Source organism: Drosophila albomicans, chromosome 3 (genome assembly GCF_009650485.2).
Source record: "Drosophila albomicans strain 15112-1751.03 chromosome 3, ASM965048v2, whole genome shotgun sequence".
Classification (NCBI taxonomy): Eukaryota; Metazoa; Arthropoda; class Insecta; order Diptera; family Drosophilidae; genus Drosophila; species Drosophila albomicans.
The window spans coordinates 20,759,517-20,777,794 of record NC_047629.2 but is presented as its reverse complement, the minus strand read 5'-3'; the positions used below and the strand labels follow the sequence as shown (position 1 = coordinate 20,777,794).

Below are 18,278 nucleotides of genomic sequence, written 5' to 3'. Positions count from 1 at the left end.
AGCTAGCAACCACAACAAATCACATTATTTATCATAGAGTTGTTTTGTTGATAATATTTATCTAATCATACATATATGAGTGCTTAAAACGACAACTTGCATTGCTTTAAGCGCCCGAAAGTGTGCTACAAAATATATAGAAATCAATTTGCTAATCCCTAAAGCGCATTAAAGACGACGACGACAACTTTCGTTGCTCGCTGCCATTAAAAATACTCCGCTACAAAAAAAAAAGGAATAGAAATAAACTGACTGCTAGCAAAACATAATCGTAAAATTTCACTGTAAGCCAGCTAAAGAATTTCGAAGGGGAGTGAGAAACTTTGCTTACTTGCTAAACGGTTATTAACTTTCGTATGTGTTGCTCCCTAAAACCCCGCACTCAACAGCAAGTTTGCCACTGCAACAACAGCAGCAACAACAACAACGAGAAGAACAGTAGGAATGACAGGCAACTTTATTACTAAAATACAGTCATATAAATTCGTATGTTTACACCGTGGAACGTGACGCAGACGGCGCGGGGCAAACTGAGTGTTGTTGTTGTTATTGCTGCTGTTGTGGTTGTTGTTTCGCTTGTTTTGGCAGCAACAATAGCGACAGCAACAACACGAAGTAAAACAACCTGTCGTTGACTTTCAAACTGATTTGCAATTTTATAAAGAACTTGCGAGGGGCAAAGTGGAGGTGGTGGAAGGGGAGGCAGATAGAGGATTACCATGCAGAGGCATGCAGCCGAAACAAAGCCTTAACAACAGCACTGTTGTCTCTGTATGAGTGTGTGTGTGTGTTTGTGTGTGTCTGTGTGTTATGCCCCATCATCATCATCATCAGCCCAACTGCCGCCGACTGACTAAAGTTGTATGTGTGTGTGTGTGTGTGTGTGTGTGTAGAGGCTTAGAGGTTTGGCATCCTCTTTATGTGTCCTGTGTTCTGTGTCCTGTGTCGTGTCGTGTGTCCTGGCTGTGTCGCGTATTTTGACCTTTTTCGTTAAGCAAAAATTGTAAAACTCATTTACATAACAATTACGAATACGTTCGGTAGAACCTTTTTTGGCTTTCTGGCTAAGCTTCCTGCTTCACTCGACTGCCGCTCTCGACTCTTGTGGATGCCACATGTTGCGAGTACGTAACCCTTTTTTACTACTACTACGTACTACCATCTACCATAAGCTTTCGCAGTGTTAACGCCACCTGCAGGCGCCGTCGTCGTCGTGGCATTTAGATTGCTTTTGCATTTAACTTTATGATATGAAACCTTTTGCCTCCCGCTGTCAGTTGCATTCCCCAGTTGTGCTATCTGCAACATTTGCGTTGCACAGACACACAGAGTTCTCTTTGTTTGTTCTAGTTGATGTGGTAGACCGATGGGTATTCTCTCTCTGTTTCGTCTCTGTCGGTTCTGTCTGTTCTGTCCGACTGTCGGTGACAATAAATATCAACAATGCAATGGCACTTACAATTTCATCCAAAGTGTTCGCCGGCTCCTTCATACCATGACGTTAGAGCTTCAGCCAATCTGCAAATGACAAAAAAAACCAGAGAGAACGAGATGAAAAAAGTGAGTCAAATAAGCAAAAATAATGCAAACAAACAGTGATTAGATATATGCATGTGTGTGTGAGTGTGTTTGCTTGGCAAATATATTTAACGAACGCAACACACAATTTAAATTTGTATTTTCATTTTGCCAACTCGCTTTTGTGCTTGTTATTATTATGTGGTGCCCCGTCTCTGTGTGTGTGAGTGTGCATGTGTGTGTCTGGCTTGTGGCTGCTAACAATGCAGAAGCGCACACACACACATACACACACAGTCTGTGGTCTAACAGCCTTATCAATTTCAAGCACTTGCCGCATTAAAAAAATATTCAACTTTTTTTGTGCATTTTTTTTTTTTTTTTTTTGGCTGTGCGTTGCGTGTGTTTGCTTTGAACCCATCTGCTGTCTCCCTATCTCATTCTATCTCTTTCGCTCGTGCTGTCTCACTCTTTATTTGACTTATTTAGTTTAACACAAAGCACAAAAAAAAGAGAAACACAGCTAAAAATTCCTTATTAAAATGTTTGCCGAGTCCTTCGCCATTTGCATTTCTAGACTAGACGTAAATACCCTGCATTTAATGACAGTGGGGTAGTAAATATGCTATCGAAACCTTGGAAATAGAAACTCAGATTATTTCATTTGTTTTCTTTGTTTTTATACCCACTACCATAGGGTAGAAGGGTATGATAACTTGATGCCTCCAGGAAATGTATCTAAAAGGAATAAGAAGGCATCTCTGACTTTATAAAGTATATATATTCGAGACTATAAGAGCTAAAGAGATATATAGTTTTTTGTTTTTTTTTCATATTTTTCCCACGTCTACTATCTTATTTTCTTTCACTGACAATCTGGTATATTTTGGACTAAATGGTATATTTTGAATGTAATAATATATCAATATACCAAATATATCCTTTAGTATATTTTAATATAACTGCGGTATATTAATTTGGTATATATTAAGATATCTCACAGTCTTTTTCTTATAGCAAATAATCCAAATATTTATTTTTTGAAATAACCTTTTCTTATCCCTTAATGTAGTAAAAAATAAATATATTTATCTAATAATAAACATCATTTTAATTTCTTTTTTTGTAGTAAAGTTAACTTAAAACTTACTCAAAATTGTGTTTTAATTAAACTTTTTACAGGGTATCTTTTTACCTATAATTTGAATATGTTTTTTTTTTCGTAAATTGATTGCCACATAAATTTCATGTAATCTAATAAAATTTGAATTGTCGTTGTCGTAAATGTGGCACACACTCAACCGTACACACACACACACACACACATACGTTGAGTAATATACATGACATAGAGACTGCGACTTGTACAATTGCAAGTCCAGGTCCTTGTCATCAAGGACGCACTCGGAAACACTGAAGCGAGCAAGTCGATGGCAGGCATTGTGGCAGCACACGCCCACGCCCACACTCACACTCACACCACCGCCCACTCTTGCGGCCCACTTTTGCGGCACACTTGAGGCAGGCACTTGGAGCCTGCGACAACGCTTGAAATGCTGATGAAGTTTCAACTTTGAACGAGCGATAAGCTAATCAAATTAATTCAACTTAAAAACTTGGCAAAGCGAATTTGCAACAAATTAATGTTATTTCATGGCTTCTTAAACTTGACACCGCAAGCCCTCCGTCTACACTACGTTCCCCTCTCTCTCTCTCTCTCGGTTCCCTCGAGCTATTCCTATCAGTTCAAAGTAATTCATTTCTGATTGGAAGTTTCCTGTCAGCATTTTCCTCAACAACATTCGCTTTATTTTTTTTTTTGCTTTGCTTCTCTCTTCAGCTTTTTCTACTTTCTATTTTATAAAGTGACTGAAAAGTTTTCTGCATGGCTAAAAGTGTGGCCAGCATGGGGTCCTAAGGGTTAACTGAGTATCTGTGTGTGTGAGTGTGTGCATTTATGGATATATCTCTCGTATGTGAGAAGTGCTGCTTCTTGGTCTCTTAGATATTTGCCAAACAACTAAACAATAAAGTTGAAAATTCACTTGAGACTCTAAAGGAAATTGCTTGTTACTTTTGCTCCTTGTTGCTGCTGTTGCCCCAAGAGAGATTTTGATCAACAACAATAACAACAACAAGCAGTTTGACAAAGTAAGTAAGTAGATCGATAGAGATTTCTGATACAGGAGTCTATCACATTGTTTGGCACGCAAATTGTATCGAAACTGTATCGCCCGCATTTTGTTGCTCCTTCGAGTCAAGTTTTTTGGGCATACTTTTAATGGCCCGAAAACAAGTTAATCAAGCCAATTGGCTTACATGTAATCCACCAAATTGTCTGCCTGCCTGCCTGCCTGCCTGTGAAAACTTTTGTTCTTCGCCGGTGCCAACGTGACGTATGCGCAATATTTGCTGGAAATCGTTTGGCACGTCGCAAAGTATCGTCGCAACTCAATGCAACGCAATTGCCGCAGCCACACACAAAAAATCACAAAACACAAACGAAAAAAGAATGCCAAACGTGTCAAATGCATGAAATCAAAAAATTCACACATGAAATTCTCCAAACCCCACAACTACGAGAAAAAACTAACCAAGGAAAAACGCCGAAAAATGGGAAATGAATATATAGTAAAAAAAAAGAAAAAACGAAAAGCCAAAAGTTAAACCAAGCGTTGTGCATGCAAATTTTGCGAAAATAATTCGCATAACGAAACTGTAAATACACTCGAAAATAGCAATACGAAATGGCAAATTGCAAATGCCGAAATTCGTTACCATCGAAACGAATTCATAACATGCAATATCCTTAAACAAAAGGAATGGCAATGGCGTGAGGATGAGTTTGGAGATGAGGATGCTCTTGCTGAAAGCAAGTCTGAAATTCCAACCACAAATCGAACCACATTTATTGCTCGGTTTTAGTTCAACACAACGAAACAAAATCTCTAACCACCACAAATGATTGTTGTTGTTGTTGCTAACCATTTGTTGGTTTTAGCATTATCTGAATTGGAACATTATACGCCTGTGCTTTACTATCTGTTTATTATTGCATTATTAAGCGGTTTTTCGTTTATTTTCACTAAAATAAAAGGCACTCTCAACGGTGAGGGGGGGAAGTTAAAAAGCATTTGGGTTGGAGGGAGAAGCCAGGCAAATGCACATTCAGCATATCAAATTACAATTTCCGTTCGAGAGCTGCACATAAATTAACCAAAAATCGCAATGGAATGCATTTTTAATGAGCATAAATGTTTAAAATCAAATATTTCAAATTGAATTTAGAAACAATTCAGCCAACAACCGCAATAAAAATTCCAAAAGTCGACTATGAAATACCCGAAGTAATTAATTATGTTTTACTAACATTTTGTTATGTTCTTTACTTACCTTAAATAAAATTAATTTACTTGGCTTTTTAAGGCGCAAAATATGACTGTGAAATATCCAAGTTATTTAATTTTGATACTATTTATTCATCTATCTATGCTTTATTTATCTTATATTTGATAATCGCAATGAATTTTCTATAATCTGGATATTCTTCTTATTTCATTTGACTTGGGTGAATAATAAACCTTTTAATGAATTCTTTCAATGGAAAAAGAATAATAACAAATATAGCTATAAAAGATATGATAACTGTTATTCGTCCGATATTAGATAACTATGAAAGTTGTGATATCTACTTTTAGTCAAAATTTGTGTGGAATTTCTAAGTTGTGCAAATTTCATTACAATTGAAAAATTCAATAAATAATTTAAGTTTCAATATACAAGTATAAGATATTGGCAAATAACAGGTCGGCTGATAAGTCCCCGGTCTAACAAAGAAAAACACATTTTTTTGTCAAAATTCGTTTTTATTATTCAACATAGTTCCCTTATAACGACCTTCCAATTTTTTGATACCATTTTGGTAGTACTCCTTCGGTTTTGCCTCAAAATAGGCTTTAGTTTCGGCGATCACCTCTTCATTGCAGCCAAATTTTTTCCCTGCGAGCATCCTTTTGAGGTCTGAGAACAAGAAAAAGTCGCTAGGGGCCAGATCTGGAGAATACGGTGGGTGGGGAAGCAATTCGAAGCCCAATTCATGAATTTTTGCCATCGTTCTCAATGACTTGTGGCACGGTGGTTTTTGCTCAAATGTGAGCTCGCGCGGCACCCATTTTGCACAGAGCTTCCGCATATCCAAATGTTGATGAATGATATGACCAACACGTTCCTTTGATATCTTTAAGGTCTCTGCTATCTCGATCAACTTTATTTTACGGTCATTCAAAATCATTTTGTGGATTTTTTTGATGTTTTCGACGGTAACCACCTCTTTCGCGCGTCCACTGCGTTCACCGTCTTCCGTGCTCATTTCACCACGCTTGAATTTTGCATACCAATCAATTATTGTTGATTTCCCTAAGGGAGACTACGGAAACTTATTATCAAGCCAAGTTTTCGCTTCCACTGTATTTTTTCCCTTCAGAAAACAGTATTTTATCAAAACACAAAATTCCTTTTTTTCCATTTTTTTCACAATAACAAAAGTTGCTTCACGAAAGACGCTCTATCTCACAAACTAATTGACTGACAGACGTCAAATTTTGACACGAATCATTTGAAAGTTAGTACTATATAAAAATAATATGAATTCAATACTAACGACGCCATCTATGTGTCAGACCGGGGACTTATCAGCCAACCTGTTACTTCAATGCTATTTTAAAATCTTGCATATTTTATTGAAATTGGATTAAATTTATTAGAATTTATTTAGTTATAATACCTCATAGATTATGCTGTAATCTTATGAGAACTTCCTAATAATTGAATAATATATTTTAGAAGTAAAGCCACTGTTTTTGGAGAGCTTTTTCGCAATTTTTTTTTAGACTACAAAGATGACTCCATTCTTCACTCCATTCGATTATAAAAGCTTGAGGATGATGATGTTATCTCATGAAAATTGCACACAAATTTGATAATATATTATAATGACACTCATTAATAGACTAATATAGAATTGCTTAAATTCATTATAATATCTGATATTGGCATAGATTTTTGATTTGTCTTCATATCTTGTCACTATTAAATAATAAATGTACATATTTATTCGAATTATAATAGTTGTAGTATGTATTACATATAAGTAGGGATTTAAAAGTGTGGTAGTCCCAATATACCTAAAATTTCAGTACAGTTAAAAGATTCATTAATTGGAATTACTAAATGATACAATTGAAGAAGATCACAATAAATAATATGATTGGTTTTCACAGATGTTTTAATAACATCATTCATTATGCTGGTTATGGAATTCATTTGAAGTAGCCATGTACCCCGATCGAAGTATACCCTATAATAAATGTGTTGTGCCAAGTATGGCAGTGATATGTGCCTGCGGTGGCATGAAGAGGCCTGCTGCATGGAGCATGGGAGGCGTAGGTGTAGGCGTGGCACAGTGGCAACCAACAAAATTGTGTGCATTTCGGTTGTTTGCATTTCAGCAAATGCCGTCGGCCTAAAATGCCTAACTGAATGAGTTCGTGTGAGTGTATTTAATGCATGTGTGAGAGTGTTTGTGTGTGTGTGTGTGTGTAGGTGGTTGAGCACATGTCAAATGCACAGCTGTAGAACAACGGCAACAAACACGAGCGTGAAAATAACACCTGCAGGTGCAGCCGGTATCCAATAGACTAATTAAAATAGCCCAAGCCCCAAAAACAAGCCCCAACCTCAACCGAAGCCACCGACAAGTTGTGCTCAAAGTGCACTACAAACTACAACAGCAAGAGAGAGAGGAGAGAGGAGAGAGGGGAACAACAATTGTAGACATACAACATGCTGCTGTTTATATGTTAATGTAATGGATAACAATAGCACGTTCGGGGGCTTTGCTCTAGCAAATTATCAACAGCGATGCATTTGCAGATACTTTTGTATCTGCATCTGCAAATGTGTATCTACGCGTAAGACAGACAGACAGACAGAAGAACAACAATTGGCATTGTTCTCCGCCCAAAAAGGTTGTGAGTTAATGAAGAGTTGTAGGCAGACGTGGCACTGAGGCATGTGGCAAGCGGCAAGTGGCAAGCTCAATTATTTGCGTGTTAAGCATGTGCGGTTAACACAACAAATTGCGAACTTGACAGTGGGCCAACAGCAACACAAACTATGTGATACAGATACAGATACAGATAGAGATGCTAAGACTGATTGAAAGATACACACAGCAAAGATACAGCAAGAATATAGAGAACGATACCGGCCACATAATTAGATTGGACGCGCTGTGGCAGGAAAAGCGATTTGTTTTGAAGCACTTGAACAATGCTCTGCGCATTTTCCCGTTCCCGTTCCCCATCATCATCTGGCCGTTGTGATGTTCTGCGGCCTGTCATTAGGCCGGATTCCTGCCGAGTGCCACACAAATTATGGCGTCTGTCGTTTGAATGAGTTGTTTCCGTCTGTCCACGAGCCAGAGGAAACTCTGTGCCTGTGCTTCTTGTTTCTGTTCTCGCTCTTATTATTGCCATAGAACTTTCTGGCCATAAATCAATACACGCTGACAGCTTTGTCAATGGTCGTATGAATGCACAAATGAGTGAACGACTCGAGCGAATGGCAAACGCAAACGCAAACTCAAACTCAAGAGTCCGTCGTTGAGTCGCTGCCAAGCAGCAGAGAACAACACATCACGTATACGCCGCATTGCTCTGCAGTGTACGCGCGGCGCTTCAATTCGTTTCGCTTCGATTGCTTTTTAGAGGTCATCAATAAGTGGCCTCAGTCGCTCCTCCTTCCTCCCTCCCATTCGACTCTCCCCTCACTTCTTTGGCATTTGTCTGGCTCCCAATTCGTTAAATGCCTGCATTAGCTTATGTTTCAGCGAGCTGTCAAAATGAAAAGCATTTTCCACGCTGCCACTTCTTGTTAGATTTCTGTTTTCTCAAAAGAAAAATTTACCAACAAAAATTTCCTGGTTTTGCCAATCTTCAATGTGTGTGTATTGTTGTTGTTGTTGTTGTGGGTGTGATTGTGTGTGAGCAGCAATTTGTACAAATTACTCAAGCTCCACATCGATTTACTTTATTAAAAAAAAAAACCAAACGAAACACAACGCAACAGAATAAAATATCTAAAGCTGCGCCTCTGCCCTTGCCCTTGCCCTTGGCCCTGTTCTTGGCCTATTATCAAGCGGCTATCATTCAACATTTTCGCTTTTCGTTGGCAAATTGGGCGCAAAAACATTTTCAATTTAATTAAAACAAAAAAAATACAAAAAAAAAAAAAAAAAAAAACAAAAAAACGTTTTCGTTGTTGTTTTGGCTTTTAGCTTTGGCTACAAAAGTCTGCTCCCCCTCCTCAGTCGCCCTTTTGTTGTGGGCCAAATTGTTAGCTTAGCCAAAAATGTTGTCTGTGTTCAAATAATAATGCAAATTGTTTTGCAAATGAAATTATATAATGAATTTTGTCGGTCAAAGTTTTTTGATGTCAAACAACTGACAGATGGGCATAGTTGGCAAATAAGAGCGAGAGAGGAAGAGAAAGAGGGAGATAAAGAATGAATGAGAGAAAATCAGAGATAAGATAGGGAGATTGAAGGAGTAAGCGCTGCATTTGCAGATAAACAAAATTAGCGCGCTTATCAATTAAGATAAAAGCTTGAACGAACGATAAAAGCAGAAAACTCTCTGAGTTAAGCGCTTTATCTGCTTTAGCTACTGCAATTACAATTACACTTACAAGTTCAACAAATGCAAGTTAATTATATTACGCGACCAATTGTTTTTATCTTCATTACACATAAAAGCAGTTAAAAGGTTAGGTCAAGGGTCTGCACAAAGCGATTGCGAAGCGCGATTATTCAACTGTGCACATTAAGGGCCAAAGAGTTAAGAGGGGGTTAATTTTCATCGTTGAATTGAACTTCAACTTTAAATGCGGAATTTGAAGATGTGCCATAAAGGAAGTCACGGTCGTTTTAGCCTCTTCAAAATATAGTTGTTGTTGTTAATGAATTAAGACAGCGGAAGGCAGTAAATTATGTGATAGGAAAACCCAGCCAATTAAATTTTGGCTCATGTAACAACTGGTAATAAAATATATAATTTATATAAGATAGTCTTTGCTCATCTTTAGCGCTGAAAATCACCTTTCAAATGAACCTTACTTGTAAGCTAATCTAGGAAGTATTTAAAGAAGAATGTAGCATTAAAAATATCCTTCGATTTAATCACTAATCATTGCTTTGTAGATCTCAGTAAAGTTGAACATAAATTTTGATGTATGATTAACAAGAAAGCTGAAATACTCCCTTCACATTTTGAACAAAAGTAAAACAGTTCGGTATTATTCTTAAAATATACCGAATTAATATACCACAAAAATGCTTAAATATGCCAATGGCTATAATTGATATATTTATAAAGTACTACATTTAAAATGTGCCGTGTTCAAAATACCAAAATATACCAGATTGTTAGCCAAAGCAACTAAGACCCGTATTACTTACTGTAAGTAGGTTTTTTTCCATACAAAACTATTTCTGAAATAACTTTCACTATATAGTTTAACAAGAAAGTAAGATCGCTTCACATTTTGATCAAAAGTAAAACAGTTCTGTATTATTCTTAAAATATAGCATACCGATTTAATATACCACAAAAATGCTAAAGTATGCCAATGGCTATAATTGATATATTTATAAGGTATTACATACCAAAATATACCAGATTTTCAGCCAAAGCAACTAAGACCCGTATTACTGTAAGTAGGTTTTTTTTCCATACAAAACTATGTCTTAAATAACTTTTACTATACAGTTCAGCTTTTAGTTCCAGAAGCATTTTAGAAAAGTTCTTAAACGTTTTTCTATCATCTCTACATCAACTCTTGATCCAGCCTGAACTGGTAGGCTTATCTTATTTTGGACAAAGATTTATACCACATATACTTGTGTTATATAAAAAAAGATCAATTCAGAATTCATCATAGTTCTTCATCGCATTTCTGGCATCTAAAATAAGTCCTACTACCTCAACTCTTTCTCTAGTTACAATAAACTCGCCTCAACTCTTCCTTGGCCTATCCTAAGCGTAAGGCTGGGCGATAAATATCACTTTCACTTGCCTGCGACAACCCAGCAAACCGAGTGGCAACCCTACTCAAGGCAATCTAGTAAATTATCATTTCCGTGGTTTCGGTGTCACAAACACGTCTAAACGTTACACTAAAAATAGTTGCCAAATGGCCAGAGATGTCTCCCACTCTCTCTGTCTCTGTCTCGGTCTCGCTTTCGCTTGCTGCCACAACTCGTGTCCCGGTCTGTGGCAGTGGCAATGCGATACCGTTCCATTAGCAGGCAGTAAAATATGTAAATGCTGGCAAATAAATCGCAGTCGACATTTGACAAGCCAGACACATTCGAGCAGAAGCAAAAGTGTGCGACATTCGCGTAATACGAAAAGGTAACAACCAAATCCATCAGCGGACCACAAGACCTCGCTTTCCCCCTCTCTATGCTTCTCTTCCCCCTTGCCCTACCGCCAAACATTCCTCTAGAGCTCTGCTGGCAAATGATGAGTTGCGATTACACACATAAATACGCAATTCGCTTAAGTACGCAACTCTCGAGCGTTTCGATTTTCGCGGTCGGCCTCGTTGTTGATGCCCCCAAAGCAGCCCTTTCCCTCCCTTCTGCCCCCCCTCGACACACTCACTTACACATTTGCAATTCAATGTGGGTGCTCACGCACACATACTCGAGAAGAGACAGACAGACGCAGCACAACAATGCCAACAATAATGCGAATTGATGAAGCGTGAAGGATTTCAGGCAATTGCCAGGAGAGGATTGTCGCTCCTCCTCCCCCTGTTCCACTGTCTCCCCCTCCTCCCTCTTCCTCCATCTATCGCACTCTATCGTATCTCTCCGCATGCAGACATATTCAGAGCTCAGAGCTCAGAGAGCCCCATGGCCGACCAGGAAGAGCTTTTAGGCCGGAGATATATACTGAATACTGAATTCATACGAATATACCGTATGTGTAACCATAATCAATGCCTCTATCTGGCGAATATTTACGGTTCAAATGCGATTTCCGGGAACCGTGAACCGGAGGATGCCGAAGCGTAATTTTCATTTTTAATTGCAATTAAATCTCCGTTGGCATTTATCGTGTTGCTAATAAAACGACGAAGATTAATCCGACACGCTTCACATGCGCTCGACTTTAATATACCATGCACATATTTTTTTTCTCTTCTGTTTGTGTTTATTTATGCACACGTAATATAAATAATAGTTTTGCCATTGTTGTCGCTTGGCCTGCGGTAATTAATATGTTTGCAAGTTTAGCGAATTCAATTTGCATTTTCTCGACTCTGAATATACCACGTGAGAATATTTTTCAATAGGTATAATTGCGTTATATTTTAAATGCTCGTTTATTTATACCAATCTCAATTGTTAATAACTGCTTTTATTATTGCATTGTGACAGTGAATAGAAAAACATCAAAAAGAAAAAAAGTTAAGAACTTTAAATCTCAATTGAACACATTTTAAGCTGTTGAAAAAATATGCTTTTAATGCGAAATTTGTCCATCTATATTTCATGGCTTATATTGCCTTTAACAATATTATATTTTCATAGGACTTAAAATTTGCATTTCAATTTGCAGTTCATAAAAAATCGATTTCAAATCAATGGCTGTTAATCATTTTGCATTTTTTTTGTTGTTACTACCACCCTCTTTGCTGGGACTGTCCACTTGCTGCTGGGTGTGACACACTTACAATTGCAATTTCAATAGAGGCAACGAAAAGAAAATAAATAGAAGATTATAAAAATAAAAGAAATGCAAATTGGGAAAGGGGATGCAAACTAAAATTGCGTTGTCAGGGAAAATAAATTCGCAAAACACTAGAATATTTTACACACAACACACACAAACACATACATGTATGCACATGAGCTTAGAGGGGGGCGTGGCAGTAAGCCAACTCTTTTGTCGCTGGATAATTTAACAATACCAAACTTTGATACTCAATGCAAAACGAAATGAAAGTAAAATACCATACAATAAAAACACAAAACTTGTAAACAGATGAGCTGGAAATTTGCATGTTTTGAGTGTCCCAAGAGTCGAAGAGGAAGTAGAGTAGAGGAGAGAGGGGGCAGCGGGGGCAGCGGGGAGTGTGCGAAATAAACATATTTCGCTCCCTTTTCAAGCAGTTGGCAGGCATAAATATCTGCAAAGCGCATTTAAGCCGCGTCACACAATAAAAATAAATAAAAAGCAAGAACTGGGCCAACAAAATGTGGCTCGTTTTCCACTTTTTCAGTTTTCTGGTTTTTCGTTTTTTTTTTTTTTTTGTTGTATTTTTTGGGAAAATGTTAAACACAAAGGAAACTTAAACAAGGTGTGGGCGGGGCAGAAGGGAGGCGTAGTCAGAGAGACATAATAATAATAAATATTCAGTTCAGTTCAGTTTGAGATTCAGTTTTAGCCCGTGTGCAGGGCATGAATGAAACTGCGATATGAATGAAAATGAATATGAATACCCAACACCCACACTCGCACTCACACTCACTCACCCACTCACACTGCATTTCCCTTTCTTCCCAGCTTGAGAGTGTATTAGTGAGTGTGTGTCTGGGTGTGTGTGTATGTGTGTGGGTGCCCGCAAGTAAGTAAACCAAATCCGAATGAACAGGGATTTGCATTCATAAAATATATCGCAGGCAGAGCAGCCGCTAGCTCCCCTTCCCCCCACTTCCCCTCTTTTGTGGCCCATATCCTGCAGGTATCGCTAGCAAGAAATGGAGGCCAACGTTGTGTGTGTGTGTGTGTGTGTGTTTTGTGAATTATGCAAATCGCTAGCATGAAAAACAAATATTAAACTTTTCATAAAAGATTCAAAAATTAAATAAAATTTCACAAAAGACATAAAAACCAAACGGTTACTCCCATGGTGTGTGTGACACACACACACACACACGCACACCAACAACAACACAAGAGAGGAAAGGAAAAAATCCTGTTTGCCAGATTGTGTCCTTCGGAATGACACAAACAAACCGCATATAATATTTATATAGTATGTGGAAGGCCTCTCGCATAATGATTGTACTTACATATGTAAGTACATCTGTTCTGTTCTGTTCGGCTCTCCTCCTAACTAACCAAACTCCTCCCCACATTCCCCCGAGTTGGCAGCCCCACTTGAAAAATAAGCAAAATAAATAAACACAAACAAAAAAATAGACGGTTGCTTTTTTTTCGTATTTTGCGCGCGGACAATTGAAACTCGAGCGAAATGGAGAAAAGGGGGCAAAGGGTGTGGCTGCGAGTTGGCAACTGGGCGCGGCTCCATATGCCACACGTCGGGGCGCAACTAGTCGCATGAGTTGCCGCGGTCTCAACTGAACTAGGCCCAGAGCATGAAACGAGCTGCGAGCTGCGAGCTGTAAACTCAAAGCCTGACGCGTTAAATAAAATCTCGCACGCTTCGTTTAAACATTGAAAAAGGCGAATTGGCCACGCCGGCAAACTGGCGCCAGTTATCCCTCCTTCTCCCTCTCCCCCTCTCACTCTCCATTTCTTTCTTGGTGTCGCCGCATTGCAAAAACAAATTAAAAACGGACTGCCAACTCTTGTTGAGCCGTGATTTTCAGTTGGGGCAAAACTTTCATATAGAGGCGTAGCGTTGTACGTGCCACGCCTTGTTTTGAGGTTGACTTTTAGTTTCCGTTTTCATTTTTTGCGCCGCAAAAAGTTAGCTTGCCCTCTGTTTGCCGTTAGTTGTTGTCATTAGAATTCACAGCATGTGGCATTACATTTTGGGGGTCTTCTTTCCCATCCCCTTCCCCATCCCGTTCCCCTGTTGTTTTGTCTCTGAGCCAATTTTCAATTGAGTGTGGCCCTGAAATTTGCAAAATATGGCAACGCTATCATTGCACACCCAAAAAATGGCCAACGGAATGCGAGCTGGAAACGGAACTGGAACATTGGAAGTGAACAACTCACATGTATTCATTTCATTCACACCTTTTTATGCAGTCTCTTCAATTAGCAGCTTTTTAACTCGTTGCCCAGTTTAGTTGTTGTGGTCACCCCAAAAGCGAAAACAACACGAATTCACACGCAGATAAATTTGAATGTAGATCGAGGAAATGGATAACGAGAATAAAAGCACACCGGATATTTGCGCTAACATCGCTCATTCTCTCATTCGCTCTCTCTCTCTCTCTCTCTCTCTCTCTCTCTCTCTCTCTCATTTACTCCCCCCAAAAAAGAAGAAGAAATTGTGCGGGGAGTTCATTAAACCGTACTTCAAACTTCATTTGTGACGTCATAAACAATAAATAATTCTCACGGCATGCCACAGATGGCGTTGTGTGGCATGAAGCCAAGCCAAACGGAGCGTGATGAATGTTTTTGGGAAACAAAAGTGTTACTGACCTCACATTACATGTAAAAAACGTGCAGGTTCATCAACGTTTTTTTTTCGTTTTTTTTTTGGGTGTACAAAAACATAATAAAACCCATAAAACAGAGAAAGAAAAAAAAGCGAGCAACTGAACTGAACGTAAATGCAGCACACATGCGACAGAAGGAAGGGGAAACAAAACTTCCAATCGAGTTGAGCTTAAAGTTCGGCCGTTGTGTCGGCGTCGACTTTGGCGTCGCTTCACTTTTCGCACTTTTCGTTTTCGTTGCGACGCCAACTGCGCTGCCCGCGGGTTGGAATTTCTAAAAACACAAAAACCAAATAAAACAACAACCACAACGAGGCGCTCGCTGCCTATGTTCGTTTGCTCTCTGCTCTCATGACATTCCTCCTGTTGCCAGAGCAACAGCAACAGCGACAGCAACAGCGAAGTCAGCGTCAGCGTCGACGCTGTAATTGGAATGTAGCGTCGCATAGGCGCAGCCGCAGCCGCCGCACGACATGTAAAAAAAACTACAACAACAAAAACTGGCCATGTTGCTTTTTAAAGCTCTTTAGTTGCTACTGAGGCTGCGACTGCTGCTCAAAGCGTGGCTTCGAACATGTTTTTCGAGCGTGCGTCAGTATGAGTGTGTATTGTGTTTGTGTTTGTTCGTGTGGGTTTTGGGGATGCTTTTGTGGATTGTGGATACCAAACCGGAATGTGGCTCATTCAGTGAAAAGACGATGACGATGACGACGAAAGCGGAGCCAGCAGCAGCAGCAGCCTCTCAGTTGCTGTTGTTGTTGTCGTAACTTGAAGCCACTGGCCGGCAATCTATGCAGCGGCAGCGCAGTCGCCGCGCAGTCAGCAGTGGAATTGTTGTTGTTGTTTGCTTTGCTTGTTTTTCTGGTTTGGCATTCGCGCTCAATTGCGCCAGATTTGCGTTTTTTTTTTCTGCTGATGTTGTTGTTACTGCTGCTGCTGCTGCTGTTATTATTGTTGTTGTTGTTGTTGCTGTGGCTGATCGTAGCGACTGCGCCACGCTTCATTTCTTGCGCTGTTTTGGGCATGAGGCTGGATGGGGCTTGGCTTCCAATTCCATTTCCAAGCTTCCAAAGCCGCAGTCCAAAAATATTTCGTCGTACAGTTGCAGCTCCAATTGGCGACATCATCATTGTTGTTCTTGCTCTTGTTCTGGTTGTTGCTGTTGTTGTTGTTAGTGCTGCCCACTTGAGCCAAGAAAATTCACACACAACGACGATGATGGCGTGCGGAAAACAGAATCACGTTTATACCGTTTTGTAAACTGATTTTTCTATGCTTCGCTTGCTGCCCGCGTCACTGCCGCTGTTGCTGTCTCTGCTTCTGCTTCTGCCTCGACTACTTCTACTTCTACTTATGCTTCTTCTTCTTCTTCTGCTTGTTCGTTCGCCTTGTTTTTCAAGTGCAATTTTATTGTTGTTGCGGGGCATTTCTTTCAAACTCACACATACACATACACATATAGACTTGGCCACGCTCATTAAATATTTTCGCTGTCGAATTTTTTCTGCTTGCGTGTCTGTGTGACTGTATGTGTGAGCAGCGCTGCTTTCAAGTTCGACGCTCATATTTTGCTTACCTTGTCTGCACCTTGCGCTGCTGTGGATTCCGTTGTTGTTGCTGGAGTTGTTGTTGCTGCTTCTTCTGCTTTTTTCGTTGCACTTTAGTAACTCGTATTCACTTTTGCTTTGTCACGCAGCTATGTATTTATTTATTTTGCATTCTTTCGCTGAGCTCTCTCATTAAATTCACATTGGTGCTGCGCTGCTTCTTTTTGCTTTTGTAATTAATTGAATACACAAACACAACGCACAAGCAAAAACTCTTCAGCAGAGACACTCACATTCACATTTACACTCACACTCACGCGCACTCACACATACAAGCGCGAACCGTTTGTCAGTTCCTTTCTGGCTGGGAAAACACGTCCGCTGACAGGTAAATCCGCTGAACAACTGACGCTCTGTTGCGTTGGGCGCTCAGCTTTGGGCTCCGCTCAATCTCTCGCTCTCTCGCGACTTAAACTCTAGCTTTGTATACTGGCGTCGTCTCGCTCTGTTGCGCTGTGTGTTAGAACGCGCGTCTCGCTCGCACCTGCGGACTTGTCAACGCAACCGCGATCGGCAAAAGTTCGTTACAACAACAAGTCATTTGAATTTTACCTGTGACGCGTGCGTCGCACTGCTTTGCCTGAGTGAGAGAGCGGTCTCTCTCCCGCTCTCTGCGCTCTGCTCTCTCACTGTTCGCTCTCTTGCCCCGCTGTGCGCGTGTTTACCTGTCGTTATCTGGTTGCGACGGTTTGAGTTCGAAATTAGCTGAGTGCTCTCTACACAAACACAAACTCACAGGCAGACAACTCTATATGTATGTGTGTGAGTGGGAGTGTGTTTGTTTTCATGCATGTGTTCAACATACCCACAACACAGAGTTGTAGCCATGCCAACGAACAACATCGTTGGCACGTTACATTTTAATGATGTTATAAAAGCATAACAACATGCGTTGTTTTTATATTCAAGATATACGCTTTATACTCGTGTATATACAGTCTGTTAATCTGCAGCACATTAAAGTTTTTGCCCAGCTACCTAATTGTAATTAAATGTTTGCTTTTATTATAAACTCTTCATTTCATGCAATTCAAAATATTAACGGCAGTCTGTCATTGTCACCAGATGGCGCCAGTTCGCCTCGTTAGTCAAGTTGTAAACCACTCACAGTTTTCTTGCAACTGTGTAGTTTGATGCGTATTGTTGCCTTGCTGGCTACAGTTTTGAGGTAACTGCTGGAGCTCTCTCAATGGTTGGCAGTAAAAAAGTGAAATTAATTCGATTGCAGTAAAATAGAACAACATAAAATTCAAATAATTTGCGTAATTTTTTACGCCGTCTGTGGGGAAGCTGAGTGTCGTAAAAAGTGTGGCTTGAAAACCGCAAAAACCGTTAACCGTTGAGCTAAGCAGTGGCTTTTAAGCTCTTGCTCTCTGACGAAAAAGGTGCATAAATCTGTCGAATTATACACGCACACACGCACACACACACTCGAACATTGTTAGAGCCCATACATTAACCACAAAATAAACGAAAGGCAGCGAAATTCGACTGCGAATACGTCATAAAAACGATTTAACAACCGCAACTGAATGGCAATTGCCTCCCTTTCCCCTCTCTCTTCTTCTTCCACTCTCCTCTCTTACCACACCACACGCATTCGCTTCGCTACTCCACCCTGTTGTTGCCCCCAGCACACCCTGTATCCTCGCCACAACGCAAAACGT

The 18,278-nt window shown here is 39.7% G+C and overlaps 1 protein-coding gene across 1 annotated transcript in view; it reads right to left on the bottom strand.

Moving 5' to 3' along the window:
* The window catches only part of LOC117567696 (apoptosis-stimulating of p53 protein 2), a 43,942-nt gene extending 26,987 nt beyond the window's left edge, over positions 1-16,955 (bottom strand). The window contains exons 1-2 of the mRNA XM_034247824.2: positions 16,581-16,955; positions 1,460-1,518 (exon numbers count right to left, since the gene is read on the bottom strand). Of these exons, the coding sequence (XP_034103715.1) occupies positions 1,460-1,492 (33 nt within the window). The 5' untranslated portion in view covers positions 1,493-1,518; positions 16,581-16,955. The remainder of the gene's footprint in view (positions 1-1,459; positions 1,519-16,580) is intronic.
* Between the last annotated feature and the right edge of the window lie 1,323 nt (positions 16,956-18,278).